The sequence below is a fragment of the Sinocyclocheilus anshuiensis genome, unplaced genomic scaffold (genome assembly GCF_001515605.1).
Source record: "Sinocyclocheilus anshuiensis isolate Anshui unplaced genomic scaffold, SAMN03320099.WGS_v1.1 scaffold4150, whole genome shotgun sequence".
Classification (NCBI taxonomy): Eukaryota; Metazoa; Chordata; class Actinopteri; order Cypriniformes; family Cyprinidae; genus Sinocyclocheilus; species Sinocyclocheilus anshuiensis.
The window spans coordinates 23,330-39,852 of record NW_015536862.1 but is presented as its reverse complement, the minus strand read 5'-3'; the positions used below and the strand labels follow the sequence as shown (position 1 = coordinate 39,852).

The following is a 16,523-nucleotide window of genomic DNA, read 5'->3' as shown; positions in this document are numbered from 1 at the left end:
TGGAGCTGTGTTCACTGTCCGCTGTAGAGTCTTGTGGTCAGCAGCACTGCAGTTCCCGTACCAGACAGTGATACAGCTGGTCAGCACACTCTCAACGGTTCCCCTGTAGAATGTGGTGAGGATGGGTGGAGGGAGACTTGCTCTTTTCAGCCGGCGGAGAAAGTGTAGGCGCTGTTGTGCCTTCTTGGAGAGTGACATGGTGTTGGTGGTCCAGGTGAGATCCTCTGTGATGTGCACCCCCAGGAATTTAGTGCTGCTGACTCTCTCCACAGTCGAGCTGTCGATGGTCAGTGGGGGGTGGTCAACGGAGTTTCTCCTGAAGTCCATCACAACCTCCTTTGTCTTACTCACATTGAGGGACAGGTTGTTAGTGCCACACCATTCAGCCAGCTTTGCCACTTCCTCTCTGTAGTGCGTTTCATCACTGTTGCTGATGAGACCTACCACCGTTGTGTCATCCGCAAACTTGATGATGTGGTTGGAGCTGAACTTGGCAGTGCAGTCGTGGGTCAGCAGCGTGAAGAGCAGCGGGCTGAGCACACAGCCTTGTGGGGCACCTGTGCTCAGTGTGGTAGTGCTCGAGGTGTTGTGGCCGACACGGACTGACTGAGGTCTTCCAGATAGAAAGTCCAGGATCCAATTACAGAGGGAATTGCTAAGGCCCAGCAGGTTTAGTTTATTGATGAGCTGTTGTGGGATTATTGTGTTGAATGCTGAGCTGAAGTCGATGAACAGCATTCTAACATAGGAGTCTTTATTTTCTAGGTGGGTAAGAGCCAGGTGGAGGGTGGAGGAAATTGCATCGTCTGTAGAGCGGTTTGGACGGTATGCAAACTGGAGCGGATTGAGTGTGTTGGGGAGGCTGGTTTTGATGTTGTGCATGACTAACCTCTCAAAGCACTTCATCATGATTGGAGTCAGTGCTATGGGACGGTAGTCGTTTAGACAGGACACAGGTGATTTCTTTGGTACCGGTATGATTGTTGTGGATTTGAGACATGTGGGGACGACTGCCTGGCTCAGCGAGGTGTTGAAGATATCTGTTAGGACATCTGTCAGCTGTGCAGCACAGTCTCTCAATACACGGCCAGGTATGTCGTCAGGACCCGCAGCCTTGCGTGGGTTAATCCTAGATAGGGTCTTCCTAACGTCAGCTGGGAATATATATATAATAATATTTATATTATTATAATGGGAAATATACTTAATAGCAAGAATTAAAGTGTGACAAACTGCTAAATATTCTATATGATGATTTACCTGCTGGCTTGCTGGCGCTTTGAATTTATGTTTGCATTGTTCAACTGCCTTTAGCCGCTTCCCTTCGCTCTTTCTCTCTCAATCTCTTTCTCCTTTTTTATGAAGGCATTTTGTTTGTTTGTTTGTTTTTTTTCTACAAAGTGTGCCAACAACAGCACATTTTGTGTTGTATTAGATCTGATCGGGTAGCCTACAATAATTTGATTAGACATTCTAAGAACGTGGATATTATGTAGAAGTTGTTAGGACTTTTAGAAGACCGAGAGCAAATCATTACCGACAGAAATACAAAAACAAACTTCCAAATGACTAATTCAGCGGATCAACCACTCAGTAATGTGGATTGCAATGCATCTACCTGTTAATCCAACGACCTTCGTGAACACAGCGGGCACACCGAGTGTGCCTCACACGTCCTGAAAAATGAAGCTGCGGGCTCTTTGATCACCCCCTGGTGGCTGGCTGCAGTACAGGTCATAAACCCCACCCTCTCCATGTAAACGAATGGGACTTGAGTCAAAATAAAAAAAGTAAATTGCACTTCCAATACAATTTTCTGAAATATGGTTTTGGTCATTTAAGGTAGTTGTTATCACGCTATGTTCAATTGTTCGTTTTTGTGATAAGTTTGATTTTAGCTAGTAATTTGATGCTATAAAAACGGGGTGTGTCGTTATGGTTGATTGGGTCTGCGGGAATTTGGGCGGGATTTTGATACCACGGCTACACGTCACGACACTACTGCGCAGACTCTGGCTCCAAACAAATCTCTATTGCGCAGACTCTGGCTCCAAATGACGTCATTTACTCAAGATGGCAGCGGCCATACTGAGATGCTTTGGCTTCACTTTTCTATAGTGGAAGGAAGTGGAGACGCGTCGTCCATCTTTTTTTAGTCTACGTGGCACACAGATTGTTAGTGATGATGTGGAGCGGGCGGGAAACATGGAGCGGATTCAAGGAATCAATGGATCTTTAGCAGAACAGAGCGCTTTGAGCTGGGGTGATAGCGGGGGTGGGTTTGGTGAGAGGGGCACCTCAGCCGATGAGGGCAGAGGGGCAGTGGCTCTAGCCACCCCCCTGTGCATGGCCCTGCTTGGATCAATCCAATTCGTAAATTAATCAGTACGATTTGTGAAGTGATTCAACAGGTTCACTGAAAATAATAATCTCATAAGATCTTTATCACATCTCTGAGCATGTTTTGATTTCTTCAGTTTAAAATAACAAGGAACATGGAATAGATAGATAGATCTTCTTGCAATTCTGAATCAAAAATGTACAAATTGAGAGATATAAACTGAGATTACATTCCTTTTTTTTTTTTTTTTTTTACATTTGACTTTTTTTTTCCCATCATGGAATAAAAAATTAAAAAGGTAATTGGTGTTTTTTTTTCTCACAATTCTGACTTTTTTCCCCAGAACTGCAAGTTTATACCTCATAATTTTGAAAACCTATACTTAAAAAAATAAGTTATTAACCCCAGTAAAACAGATGTGTTTTGAACATTTCTTAATTATTAATTTTGAAAGCGATTCATGGGTTGACATTGCAGGGTAACCTGTGTGAAACGATTCCTCTAATTAGAAAGGCGTGGAAAGTCTTTTCCAGTATTCTGGTCTAGGTCAGCAATCAGCAAAGACCTTTTCAGACTGCACACAGCCTGCGCTTCTCCTGCAGAAAGCATTTCATCTTAGAACAGACATGCTGTTGCACTTGATTGTGCATTCTTTTTTGAAGTAGCGCCTGACTCAGCTGGAGTTTACATGTTTGATGTGGTTTTGGTGTGATATTAAATTGAACAGAAGGGATTTCTTTTTGAGTCTCTACAATGGTCCCCGACTGCATATAGTAAAAAAAAAAAGAAAAGTGCAACTCTTTGAAGTCTAAGGTGACTGCATCTATGAGTTTTATGAAGGATAAATCATTTGGCAGGCAAGGCAAGGACACTGTCAAGTGTCTGGTTGGAAATTCAGCACCGCTTTTTTTTTTTTTACACTGCTCTGCTGCTACTGTTGATGCTCAAAAGACACTCATAGGGCAATAAACTTTCTGCAAGCTTGTGTTTACTGCACAAAAATAAAATAAAGTAAAACAATACAATTTTAAACCGTGTTTGTTTTTCAGTAAATAAAACAAATAATTTCCGCAATATCAAAAAGTGCAATAATCAATACCTTACCAGAAAGACAATTCAACAAGATGTTGATAAGAGACAATTACTCATAACCTTTCTGGAGCAAGACCTGTCAAAAGTTTAAATCATCCTTGTTTTATTGTATTAAGGGCGTGACTTTACAGCACAATTAAAGTTCAGTGTTATCTGGCTCATTACAACATGACTTAGAACTTGACATTTAGAATCTACTTGACATTTCTATGTGCATTATCATGTTTTAAAACTGAAGGTACGTCATCTTTCTCAATACTTTGAAGAGTAAGATGTCCTCTTTGGATTGTGAGAGCACAAAAATAGTCTCTGATGATGAAAAGGGAAGGAATTGAAAAGTGGAAATGTTTTTTATAAAAGATGCGTCTTCTGAGATCAAACACTTGATTATGGACGACAAGAAGAAAAATTCAGATGTAGCCTGAAGAAAAAAGTAATTTCCTTGTTTTGTCTCTTCATGCAGGTTATAAATGAGGCCATGTATTTCTTCTATTAACTTATATTGGTGAGTCCAGCATTTGTGAAGGTTAAAATTGACAATGAGTAAGACAAAAATAGTTTGTAAACCTGTTTCACACCACACATGTAAGCAACACATGTATTTCAGCACCCATATTAACAGGTTACGACATTCACACTGCCTACTTAAAAAGCACAGTTAGAGTTTCAGCACTGAGCCTATTTTTGCTATATGTAGCACGTTGAACAGAGAAAATGAGTTTTAAACATGTTTATCAACACAAAACCTGAAATTATAAAGCAAAATACTTGCTTATGTGTGTAAAATATGTCTGTTGGACTTGATTTAACCTGATTTAAGCACACATTAAAAGGCAGTCCTTATTTAAATCTGACTGAGTACTGATGTTGCATTGTTGTAAATTGTAAATTAGATTTCATGAAAATCATGTTTGTAATAGTTTCCTTTCGAACGGTCTCTCCCGTAGCATTAACACTATATGGGGAAAGTCCTGTTTACTTTGATAAGTCGGCTCTGAGTGCCATTTCGTCATAATATCCTCCATCAACAAATAGCATCTCCCTGCTGACTCTTCAAGCAAGAAGCCAAAGAGAGGAAAAGAAAGAAGCTCAGCCTCCTGCTCACTGCCATGAGAAGAAGCCACCGGCAGCGGAAGAAGCTCATCCAGCATTTAAAAGAGCATATTTTCTGAGCAAATTTCCACTGCAACATTATTGCAAATGTCGCGACAGGGAACCCCACGATGCAGATGGGAACGGTGAGTGCGGTCTCCTGTCTGGGCAGCACCCACGCAGAGGATGCACTCTTCGAGGTGGAATGTTCTCACTGCGAGAACTGAGTCTCTCCCTTCTCCACTCACGGATCGCATTCTTCCATGAAGGCGGTCCTCCTCGGACCTCCTCCCCTTCCTTAGGAGGAAGAAACAATGGGGCTCAAACACCGGGCTCAAATGAAATCACACTGGCTTAGGTTCCGCGTGCTGCACTCTCCCTCAACGTCATTCGACCGTGTTCTTCACACATGATGATCAGTGCCCCTCCTCAGCTGTGAGCGGCTTGATTTCATTCGGTGGATCTGAGGAGGAAGCTGTCGTAGATGACTCTATGTTGTTGACGGCTTCAGATGCGGAAGAATGGGCATGTTCTGGCGAAGACCCCGACACCCTTCCTCCGACGCAGACAACACGGCCCCACATGGACAGTGAGCTGTGGAGGATCTCGACCTGGCTTGGTAGGCTCCGGAAGAGCCTGCCTACGGCCTCCTTGACGAGTGGTTCCTGAAAGGGCACCGTCAATAATCCTCCTGCGAGCGGGCTGCCCCGTACCTTCCGGCAGTTCACGAGGAACTCACCAGGACATGACGCGCCCCCTAATTGTCACCACTTCTGCTGCTCTCACCATTGTTGACGGCGCTGAAGAATGAGATTATAGCAAGCTCCCCCCTCTGGAAGAAGCGATCAAAGCTCATCTGTGCCCTCCATCGGCCCTGGGGTTAAAAGCCCATCCAGCGCAGCCATTAAATTCCTGCAGGACTACCTCAGCCCTAGTTAACAGGGCTTATTCAGCGGCTGGCCAGGCTGGCTCAGCGCTTCACATGATGGCAGTGCTCCAAGTGTTCCAGGCCAAGCTTCTCCACATAATGGACGAGCGCACAGCAACTGACTTGGCTCTGCGTGCTACTAAGGCCACTGCGTAGGCGATAGACAAGGCCATGACCAACTTGGTGGTGCTGGAGTGCCACCTTTGACTGAATCTAACCGAGATCAGGGAAGTGCATGGACACAGGTCTCTCCCCTCTGAGACAGATGGAAATCTGCATCTTGAATTACCTCAACAATTGGCTGGTTTTAGCCAGATCAGAATAGGAACTCATCGCTCACTGGTCACTGCTGCTCAGCCACCTGGAGTGGCAGCCAAGAGCTCTTTGTCTCCCAGCCAGCGTGTAGTCTTTCTGGGGACAATTATCAATTATGCCCAGATGTGGGCATGGATTACGCCGGAACACTCCCTGATAGTTCAGTGGCTAGTGGTGTCATTCAAACTGGGGACTTCACATGCCCTCAGGGCTTTCCAGAGGATGCTCGGCCTTGTGTCATCTGCTTTCTCTGTGATACCTCTGGGCCTGCTTCACATGTGGCCCTTCCAGTATTGGCTCAAAGCCCATGTCTCATCCCACACTTGGCGCCTGGGATGTTTTCATCTCAGGGTAACCCACCACTGTATCAGAGCTGTGACCTCTTGGAAATCTCCTCACCTGTTTCAATCAGGTGTCCCATTGGGATTGACCTAAAGAAGGAAGGTTTTCTGAATGGACCGGGACGTGGTGCCCCTTTAAGGCCGACAGGAAGGTTTTTAGGGCTAGAAAAACTGCCATCATCTCGAGGCAGTTGATGTGTAAGCATTGCTCCAGGTTTGACTAGGAGCCGAACACTGGTCTGCCCTCTTACAGAGCTCCCCAACCCAAGTTGGAGGCATCTGTCGTGACCACATTACGGTGGTAGCCTTTATAAATCACCAAGGTGGTCTCAGGTCACGTTCCCTCTACAGGTTGGCTCAACACCTCATTTTATGGGCACAGGGCAAACTCCTCTTGATGAGAGCAGTTTATGTGCCGGGCAGACTGAACCAGGGAGCAGACATGCTGTCCAGCGGCAATATAAAGCTCCAGGAGAGTGGAGACTACATCCTCAAATGGTTCAAACGATCTGGTCTGTCTTCGGAAGGGCAAAGGTGGTCCTCTTCGCCTCAGAAGACAACTTTCATTGCCCAATTTATTTTTTGAAGCAGAGAGATGACCTGGCCCAGCGCTCACCTGTAGGCATTTCCCCCAGTTGCCCTGCTTTCTCAGGTCATCAGATGGGTCAGGGAAGTCAGATGTTCAGCCCTCCTGGTGGCCCCACTCTGGAGGAATCAGACGTGGTTCCCCGAGTTGATTCATCTGTTATCGGCAGCCCCCTGGCCGATACCATAGATGAAGGACCTCTTCTCGCAAGCGAGGGGCATGATTTGGCATCCCCAGCCAAAGCTGTGGAGTCTTGGAACTGTAATTTTTCCAACTGCATTTTAACATTTAGCCCCTTTGTAAGTGGGAAAGGTCCTCAGCGTAGCCACTTGGGTCTCATTATTAGCCAATGCTTACAGGAGCCCTCAGTATGGGCGCTCTGGGGCTGGTCTCGCAGAGCGGCTTTGTTCTGCACTTGCTTAAAGCATGGCATGATTGGATACATTCCCCATAGCTTGTTAACGCAACGGGAGAGACTGTTCGAAAGGTAATGCTCTGGTTACTTACATAACCTCGGTTCCCTGAGATAGGCTGCCGTGCTATATGGCTTCAATCGAAAGTTTCTGATGAAATAACACTCAGAGCCAACTTATATAGCAGTCGGCTCCAACCCATTTGATGTGTTGAAGCGCCATTTGTTTGTGCAGCTACACGAACGTGATCAAATCTGGCTTCAATATACTGTAAGTGTAAACTGGAGTTTCCCCATAGCGTGTTAATGCAACGCTCAGGGAACTGAGGTTACGTAAGTAACTGGAACGTTTTCGATAGTTCACTTACACTAATTATTTTATCAGCTGAATTATTATTTATAATATAGAAATACAAATTGTAATTAATGATATTTTAATTTACATACACTACCATTCCAAAGTTTGAGGTTGGAAATATTTTTTATGAAATAAATTTATATTTGAATTCAGCAAGGAAACATTCAATTGACCAAAACTGACAGGTTTATAATGTTACAAAAAAAATTATATTTAAAATAAATGCAGTTATTTTGCTCTTTCTATTAATCAGCTTCTATTAAGCAGCTTGTTTGGTTTTTTAACATTGATAATAGTAAGAAATATTTTTTAAGCATCAAATTGGCATATTAAAATAAATGATTTCTGAAGTATCATTTGACAGTGGAGTAATGACTGGTGAAAATTCATAATTACATTTTAAAATATATTAAAATGGAAACCAGCTACTTTAAATTGTAATATTATTTCACATTATTACTGCATTTTTACTATATTTTCAAATAAATGCAGCCTTGGTGAGCATAAGAGATGTATTTAAAAAAAAAAAAAAAAAGTCCAACCCCAACTTTTTAACAGTAGTGCAAAAGACAATTACTGTTTAGATAACACTTTATTTTGATAGTCCACCTCTACTAACTATAAGTAACTTTGCAACAACATGTCAACTAGCAGTCACTAGAGTATTAGTAGACTGTCTACTTAATATCTGATAACACTTTATTTTGATGGTTGCTCAACAGACGTTCTACTGGCTATAAGTAACTTTGCAAGTACGGCAACTTATTCTACTAACCCTAACCTAACAATCTACAAATTTTCTATAGGAGTTAGTTGACATGTAGTTGCAAAGTTACTTACAGTTAGTAGAATGTCTAAAGCGGACTATCGAAATAAAGTGTAACCAATGTTTATTATATTAATAAAAACATTAAATAAAACTCATATAAATCCATAAATTGCATAAAATATGCTTACATTTAATCATGTAGCAGATGCTTTTATCCAAAGCGACTTACAAATGGGGGCAATAGAAGCAATTAAACCAACAAAATAACAATATGTAAGTGTTATGACAAGTCCCGGTTAGTCTAACGCGGTACACGTAGCAAAGTTTTTTTTTTTTTAGGCTTGCAGTGTGTAATAGGCCTAACTCATAATAAAATGTGAACCTAGGGAGGGAAAAAGCAAAGAGCATTTATCACAAACAACTTTAATGTTGAAAGTCTCCATTTAAGTTTATACAATATAATCAATAATGGATAAGATATTCTTTCAAATTCTCTTTTGATAACTGACAAAGAGGTCTCATTAGCTTCACTCTCAGGGAGACTGATAGAAAACATGGGTCAAAATGAACACTGTAATGACTTGGCTGGCCAATACAGAATCACTAGAATCGGCTGCCCTAGTGCAAAGCCACAGCTCTGATGAATCGCTGTATGGTGATGTCAGAGTGGCACCATAACACTTAGACAGGAAGACAACAGGCGCAAAGAGCCTGTGGCTATCAAACTAGTGGCAGAGACCCGGAGGACAGTGAGTAGGATTGGAGGGGCTCGATCACCATGGAAGCAAGCAGCACAGTCTGGGGCAGTCAGTGAGGGCGATCCAAACAGATGTGTTCATGGGGCATCAGTGAAAAGTACCGACTGTGACATTCCGGGCACTGGCCTGACAGAATTTCTGCTAAGTGCTAGTAAATATGTTTGGAAGGATTGCTAGCAGGGCAAAAATGTTTTGGATGTGATTTTTATTCTATTTTTTCCTCATCTTGGTCCTTTTGCACCAAGGTTATAGACTTCTCTTGCTTGGATCATTGCACATAACAATGTCAACAGTTGAAAGACACATAAAGCAGTTCATGAGGCACTTTTTATATCAGAGTTTTTTTTTGGTTGATTGATTTGTAGAAGTATATAAAACAGATGTTAAAATGCAGTTGGAAAAATTACAGTTCCAAGTTTCTTTCTAAATAGTGAACAGTAGAGTGTAAAATATGCATGAGGTATAGGAAAGGCACATAGCCAGCCTTATCAGTGTCTTTCCCTAGCCACAGACGGCAACTTAATAAAAAAAAAATAGTTCACCCCAAAATGAAAATTCTGTCAACATTTATGCACTCTAAAACATTCCAAACTTGTATGATTGAATTTTTTCTGGATTCTGTCAATCACTTTCATTGTATAGACAAAAACACTCACTTTTGTGTTAAGGTGTGGTCACATTTACTGTGTTGTCAATGACTTTCAACTGTTTTTGCCATTTAATCAAAGTCAGTGGGGTCCAAAACAATATGTCATCCCCTTTGACTTTTATTGTGTAGACTAGTGTATATAGACAAAAAAACTCTTAGACATTTTTAAAATGTCTTGTATTTTGTTAAGGTGTGTTGACTTTTACTGTTGTTCAGTGAAGTTTCAACCTCTTTGTCCATATCAAAGTCAAAAGGGTCCAAAACAGTATTTCATCCCCACTGACTTTCATTGTATAGACTGTATGGACAAAAAACACTCAGACATTTTTTTAAATGTTCTTCTATTGTGTTAAGTTGCAGTCATATTTATAATTGTTCAGCAAATGTTCACAGGCAAAATCTAGTAATTTCAATAAAAATTCATGAGATCACGTAAGGGCAAAAGCTTTCACCACACAGATTTCACAATGCAGATTTTCACATTAACCAGCACAAAGCTGTTTGGTTTGAAAGGGTCTTCTGTTTGAACTATGCTTCATATATTTCTACAATAATGACAAACAGACAATGGACCTTTTTTTGACATGAAATTTCAGCAAAATTTCACTAATTACACCGGACCTTTACACAGAAGAATGTAAGTCATACAGGTTTGGAACAACATGACAATTTTCATTTTAGATTGAACTATTCCTTTAAGTGCCATGCCTGAAATAAATAAACTTTGTGTTTTTCACAGAGTGCCTGAAAATGCTCTTAGTCCAGTCTGTCATTTAGCACCTCAGCGTGTGCTTAATGTTCTGTCTTTTCCATGTCCTTACATTCATGCTCTTTAAATATTCCAGCCAGTGTTTTGAAACGAGGACCCCAGTCACAGAGATTTCTGTAATCCTCCTTGGGTTCAAGCACCCAGGACTCAATGGAACTGAGAGACTCGGCCACCGATCCCTCTCCCTCATATGCATACGTGACCAGAGAGTCATATGGAGATGTTGAGTTCTCCAGAAGACAGTGATGGATGTAGGCTTGGATGTCCTCGCTGCCCTCGTTGGACATACACGCACTAGCCCGATTGGGCTCATCCACTGATCTTATTTTTTGCAGCTGTGCCGTCTCTTTGATGCCTTTGGGGTTGCGTAACGTACCTATGTCAAAGGCCTGGGTGTCCTCTTCCCCACCTCCCTCATCGTCATAGTGGATCACATTGTCCCGGATGTCCTCTTTAGACGACATCAGAGTGTCCTTCTTCTTGTGTTTTCTCAGGCCCATATAGAGCACCACCATCACTGCAAAACACCAGAGGCGCATAATTTGTTTCGTGGCGTAATACACGTTGACATCCATACAAGTTCAAGTTCAAGTTCAAGTTGAGCTTTATTGTCATTCTGCTGCATGTGGGGACATACAGTGGAACGAAATGTCGTGCCTCACAGGACCACGGTGTTACATAAATACAGGCATACAACAATGAAGTAAAACAGTAAAAACCTATACAGTAAAGCAGTAAAAACCTATACACAACTAACCTACTGACTGATTTTGATTATAAATATACTATATATAACACTTCACAAACATAAACTCCACCAGCGATGAACAGTGTTTTGTACTGTTTACAGTACAGGACCTTTAAGTGACAACAAACTAGTGAAAAAAAGGGGTTGTCACATGTTCTGGAGCCATTAGCTGATTTATTTTTTGTTCTGACGTGGGTTTTCAAAATGGGACTAAATAGAATGGCAGCCCGAGGGTAGCCATAATGCAGTTTTGACATGCTGTCTGTCACCATCGAACTGCCTCAGTTGTGTGAGAGGAGGGGAGGTAGAGGTAGTTCCCTCCTCAGAGGCAGACAGCGCTCGCTTGCCCCACTCCACTCAAAGAAAGACACGAGAAAGAAAAAGACAGGGAGGCACAGGCGCTGCTGCGAGAATTACAGATTAGAAGCTTTCTGAAGAAGCAGAGGGGGAAATTTGGCTTAATCAACCTGCATGTGTTATTAGGGGAAGGTTTTCTCATTTTGTTATTTTCTAGTCGTTTAGAATATAATATGTATTATCACATTCGAATCATTATTTCTGCATCAGCTCCCCCAAGTGGTTGCCATATAAAGGAATCTGTCTTTTCTGCAATGCTGGCAAATGAAAATATCAAGTCAAAGCACATCACTTCACTGCACTGTCACTGTCTGCTGCAGAATTCACTTACCTAGTACTTATTGCAATAGAGAGCTTTTATTGCAATTCTACCTCAGGAGTTCCTCAGTACTCTTGCCCCATTAATCTCTCGCTCTTTTTTTTTTTGGCATACAGAAGCTTGTTTTTTTTAATTGTTCTTATTATAAATATGATTCCACATTCGATACTTTATGTATACTTTATATTATATGGGTGTTTCTGTTACAATAGGCACTTTGGCTTTTATAAACATTTTGCATATCTTTTCATAGCCTTACTACTTTATTTAATTTGTCTACTAACAATGTCCAGGAGTACATTTACATGCATCACAGAAAACATTTTTTTTTGTAATTTTCTTCTGTGATGAAAATGTCATTATTTCCCCAAAAGGGTTTAAAAATACTTTTATTTTGCTACGGCTAATTTCATATCTAGCATTCAATGTATCCTAAATATACACAATTAAAATTATATTTTCATGTTTTGCATAATGAAAAAATTATAGCTTAATTAAAGTACAATACAAATATTTGTATAGGTGCCATGATTCTTCTCCAGGTAAAATAAATCATTTTCACACAATAATTATAAAAATGGTTTATGATTTTCACTTTGTATTTACATTATCTAAACATGTAATTCATATTTGTATAATATTTGTATGATTTAAAAAAAAATATATTGAAAGTCTGGGACAAGAGTAACCTATACAATCTACACTAATCTTCAAGTTTGGGGTCAGTAATGCAAAAATGCATTAAATTGATCACAAGTTTCAGTTAAAACATTTATAATGTGTCAATGGACTTCTAAGTCAAATAAATGCTGTTCTTCAGAAAGTTTAAAATTGATCAAAGAATCCTAAAAATGCATCACATGCTACTGTTATCACAAAAATATTAAGCATAACAACTGTTTTCAACATTGATAATAACAAAAATCGTCTCAGGTTACTTATGGTTCCCTGAGTAGGGAACGAGACACTGCGTCCTCTAAGGGTCGCTATGGGGAACGCCTCGTCGTGACCCGTGTCTGAAGCATACATTGAAAAAACACCAACTCGTTGGCCGGCGACAGCCATGACGTCACTACCGGTGCAACTATAGTATAAATAGGTGCCGGGAGCACACATCATTCACTTCTTCGTCTGAAGCTTGCATCCGCAGCATGGCAAGAAACCTAGAGGACACAGTGTCTCGTTCCCTACTCAGGGAACCATGGTTACATAAGTAACCTGAGACGTTCCCTTTCATGGGAATTTCGAACTGCGTCCTCTAGGGGTCACTATGGGGAACGGTATACCCACGCCACCATGCTGAGGGGAGCGCATGCCAGAACCATGATGAGCACTAAGTACCAACTCTACCATATTGCTATGGGAGTTTCCCCTGGGACGTTAGACGGCTGTCTGTGACGTTATTCCCTACGGCCAAAGGCCTAGGCTACATACCCCAAAATACTTACCTGTTAGGGCCAGACTCCTGGGCCCGGGGTAGAGCTCAAGGCTTGGAATCAGGAATAGATTCCTTTAAGGGAATACGACCAGACGAGGCGTTCCCCATAGCGACCCCTAGAGGACGCAGTTCGAAGTTCCCATGAAAGGGAAATATATATTTTTGAGAATCAAATCAGTATATTAGAATGATTTCTGAAGGATCACATGACACTGAAGACTGGCGTAATGGCTGCTGAAAACAGTAATGTAATTTGAACAGTAATGTAAATTCTGTATAAAGGCATTTGTAAAGTTTGTAGCGTCTGGACCAATCAAAAACACAATTTTTCATTTAATCTAAATATTTATAATTAATTATAACTAGTTATGATTAATTATTCATATTTCCCTTATGAGCTGATTCGCTACAAGTTCTTTGTGAAATAATCTGTTAGTTTTAGTAAAAATAAACTTCTGGGACGTAAAAGTCCCAAAAGTTAAAGAAATACCCATATATACTTATGTTATTTACTTTTGTTTTGGTTTGCACAATTGTCGGTACTGTTAGTGTCCTGCTATCAGAGCCTAGTCCAAATCAAATAATAAATAAACAACATACACAAACATGACTACACAAACATAACCCCTAAGTTTTCTTGTATCTTCTCTATTTATCACATTAAATTAATCAAATGCATATTTCTTTGTCTTTCCAGTGTTCTTTTGGACACAAACATGTCTAACTCACCCAGCAGAATGACAATGCACAGCATTATGCCCATTAGAGCTCCAGTGCTGAGTCCCATGGGAAAGAAGACGGCTTCCGCATTGCAGGAAAGGAGGGAGCCATCTGTGTCGCAGGTACACACCCGCACCGACACCGTCCCCGTGCTGCTTCGGATTGGGTACCCGCCGTCCTCCACAATGACCGGCACCAGGTACATGCTCTGCTCCAGTCTCTGAAACCCCCCTCTCCTGGTCACCACTCCAGCTGTGTTGTCTGAAATCGAACCCATGAGACCATCAAACTGTCTATAATGCAGATTTAGTGTAGGCCATAAATAATTGTACTTAATGCATGCAAATCTGGATATAATCAGTGATAATGACAGTCATGCTCTCAGGGATCATAACCTGCCATTCCAACATTCCTCCATGACAGAATATTATGAATTCACGAGCCACTTATGCAGTACAGAGACTGGCCTGATTCCAGAATTAAGAAGAAAAATGGATCCCTTTGAGGTGGAAATAAGTACAGAAAAAAAGTGGTTCTGGTTAAGGGGATAACAAGCTAACATGAGGTACTCCTGGGAAAAGCATGATGTACCTTTCTGAGAAGAACCTCTGACACAGCTGGAGTCCAAACAAAACTAGGATGCACAACTCTTCAGGCTGTTGAGGAGTGTTTTAATCTCAATAGGTATATTTCTTCCAACTATAATTTGCCGTGTTAACTACAGATTTAATATATTGCTTAGGTGGTAGTGTGGCCTTGTAGATAAAGTTTTAGGCTCAAACATTCCCAGTGTGTTCTGCAAGCAGTGGCATGCAGGGGGTGGGGGGAATCGAGCTCCTGTCCCTTTAATCGCTGACACTAAAATGCCCCTTTGGTCCGATCTAGGTGCCCCTGGACTGCGATTTCAAAGGGCTCTACACGATCCCAGCCGAGGAATAAGGGTCTTATCCAGCAAAATGATCGGTCATTTTCTAATAAAAATAAAAATGTATATACTTTTTAACCACAAATGCACGTCTTGCACTAGCTCTGCGATGCACGTCCACAAATTCACGCATGACGTAATCACGTTGGAAAGGTCACAGTTACTTCGTTTGAGTACTCTGGTTCAAAAAGATAGGGTAGGGCGAAAAACCTTATCTCATTTTCTCCTCCATCTTCAAAATCGTCCAACATCGTTTTTTTATTTTTTTATTTTGTAAAGGTCATTTAATTTCTTTGCGACTGAAGAAAGAAAGACATGAACATCTTGGATGATATGGGGGTGAGTAAATTATCAGGAATTTTTTATTCTGGAAGTGAACTAATCCTTTAATGTCTCCTTTGTCTAACACACCCATTTCAGGTGTTGGAGCATATATACATAGATGCCACATTCAACCATTCCAGACACTTCAATGCATCCGCCATCTTGGAACAGTCAATGTGTCATCACTCACAATCAATGACTTTTCCAAGTTGCAGATGCACAGTCAACTTGCTCTTGAGTCTTTGACCGTTCCAGTATGACAGAAGGCTTACATATAGCGGCCCATAAACATTGCTGCTAATGAGGCATCTATGTGTGTGTGTGTGTGTGTATTTATTTATATGTATATATACATACACGTAAGTTCCAGATAACAAACTATACTAACCATTATGCTGAATAAAAATATCCACAAATCAGAGAATCATGGCAAACAAATCAGGATAAAAGAGATCTCAGCAATGACTGCCCTCTCCATGCAATAAAGCAATCTGATTGACAGTCAGTGGGGTCAGTAAAATTAGATTTTTTAAAGGTATTTTAGAGTATCCAAGGCTGCATTTATTTGACCAAAAATACTGCCAAACATTAATATTGTGAAATATTAAAATTTTAAATAACTTTTTTTTATATTTGAATGTTTCTTTTTTTTTCCTGTAATGGCAAAGATTAATTTTTAGCAGTCATTTCTCCAGTCTTCACATGTGTAGGGTATCAGACCGAATCAGACAATCTAAGATTTGGTCAAAACATGGTTGAAACATGAGGAGCCAAATTCCACAGAGACCCAAGACACAGGATGTTCGTAAATCAGATCTTGGCCCCACAAGCCTGAACCAACTAGCAGCTTTGAGTAGCTCACAGCATTTAAACAAAAGAACACTTATTGACAATTCCAAGGAGATTGTCAATTTTAGGGCAAGTAATCAAGATTAAATGGTCAAAGAGATGACCGCATGACCATCACGTGATAGTAACTACAATCACGAGCTCTTTGGAATTGACTTCCCCCACCTCGACCACAGAGAACAGACTGAAATTCCTTATGAGAGACCTCTTAACCTCTGGTCTTCACAGAACATGTCCTTATGTTCAGAGAATGGCACAGAAACTGCATTTCCATGTAAATATGCATCTAAATGACACTAAAAGGACTTGAGCAACTAATCATTTCAATGCATAACTCCATATCATGTATGTAACACACACATCAGACTATCAGGTCTTAATCATTTATTGTGTATGTATTTTGAATAACTATTGAATAGTTTATAGGATCATA

At 40.9% G+C, this 16,523-nt stretch overlaps 1 protein-coding gene across 1 annotated transcript in view; it reads right to left on the bottom strand.

The window, feature by feature from the left end:
* Positions 1-10,263: 10,263 nt before the first annotated feature.
* Positions 10,264-16,523, bottom strand: part of LOC107657054 (cadherin-12-like) — a 26,303-nt gene continuing 20,043 nt past the window's right edge. The window contains exons 9-11 of the mRNA XM_016445064.1: positions 14,450-14,459; positions 14,002-14,339; positions 10,264-10,927 (exon numbers count right to left, since the gene is read on the bottom strand). Of these exons, the coding sequence (XP_016300550.1) occupies positions 10,434-10,927; positions 14,002-14,339; positions 14,450-14,459 (842 nt within the window). The 3' untranslated portion in view covers positions 10,264-10,433. The remainder of the gene's footprint in view (positions 10,928-14,001; positions 14,340-14,449; positions 14,460-16,523) is intronic.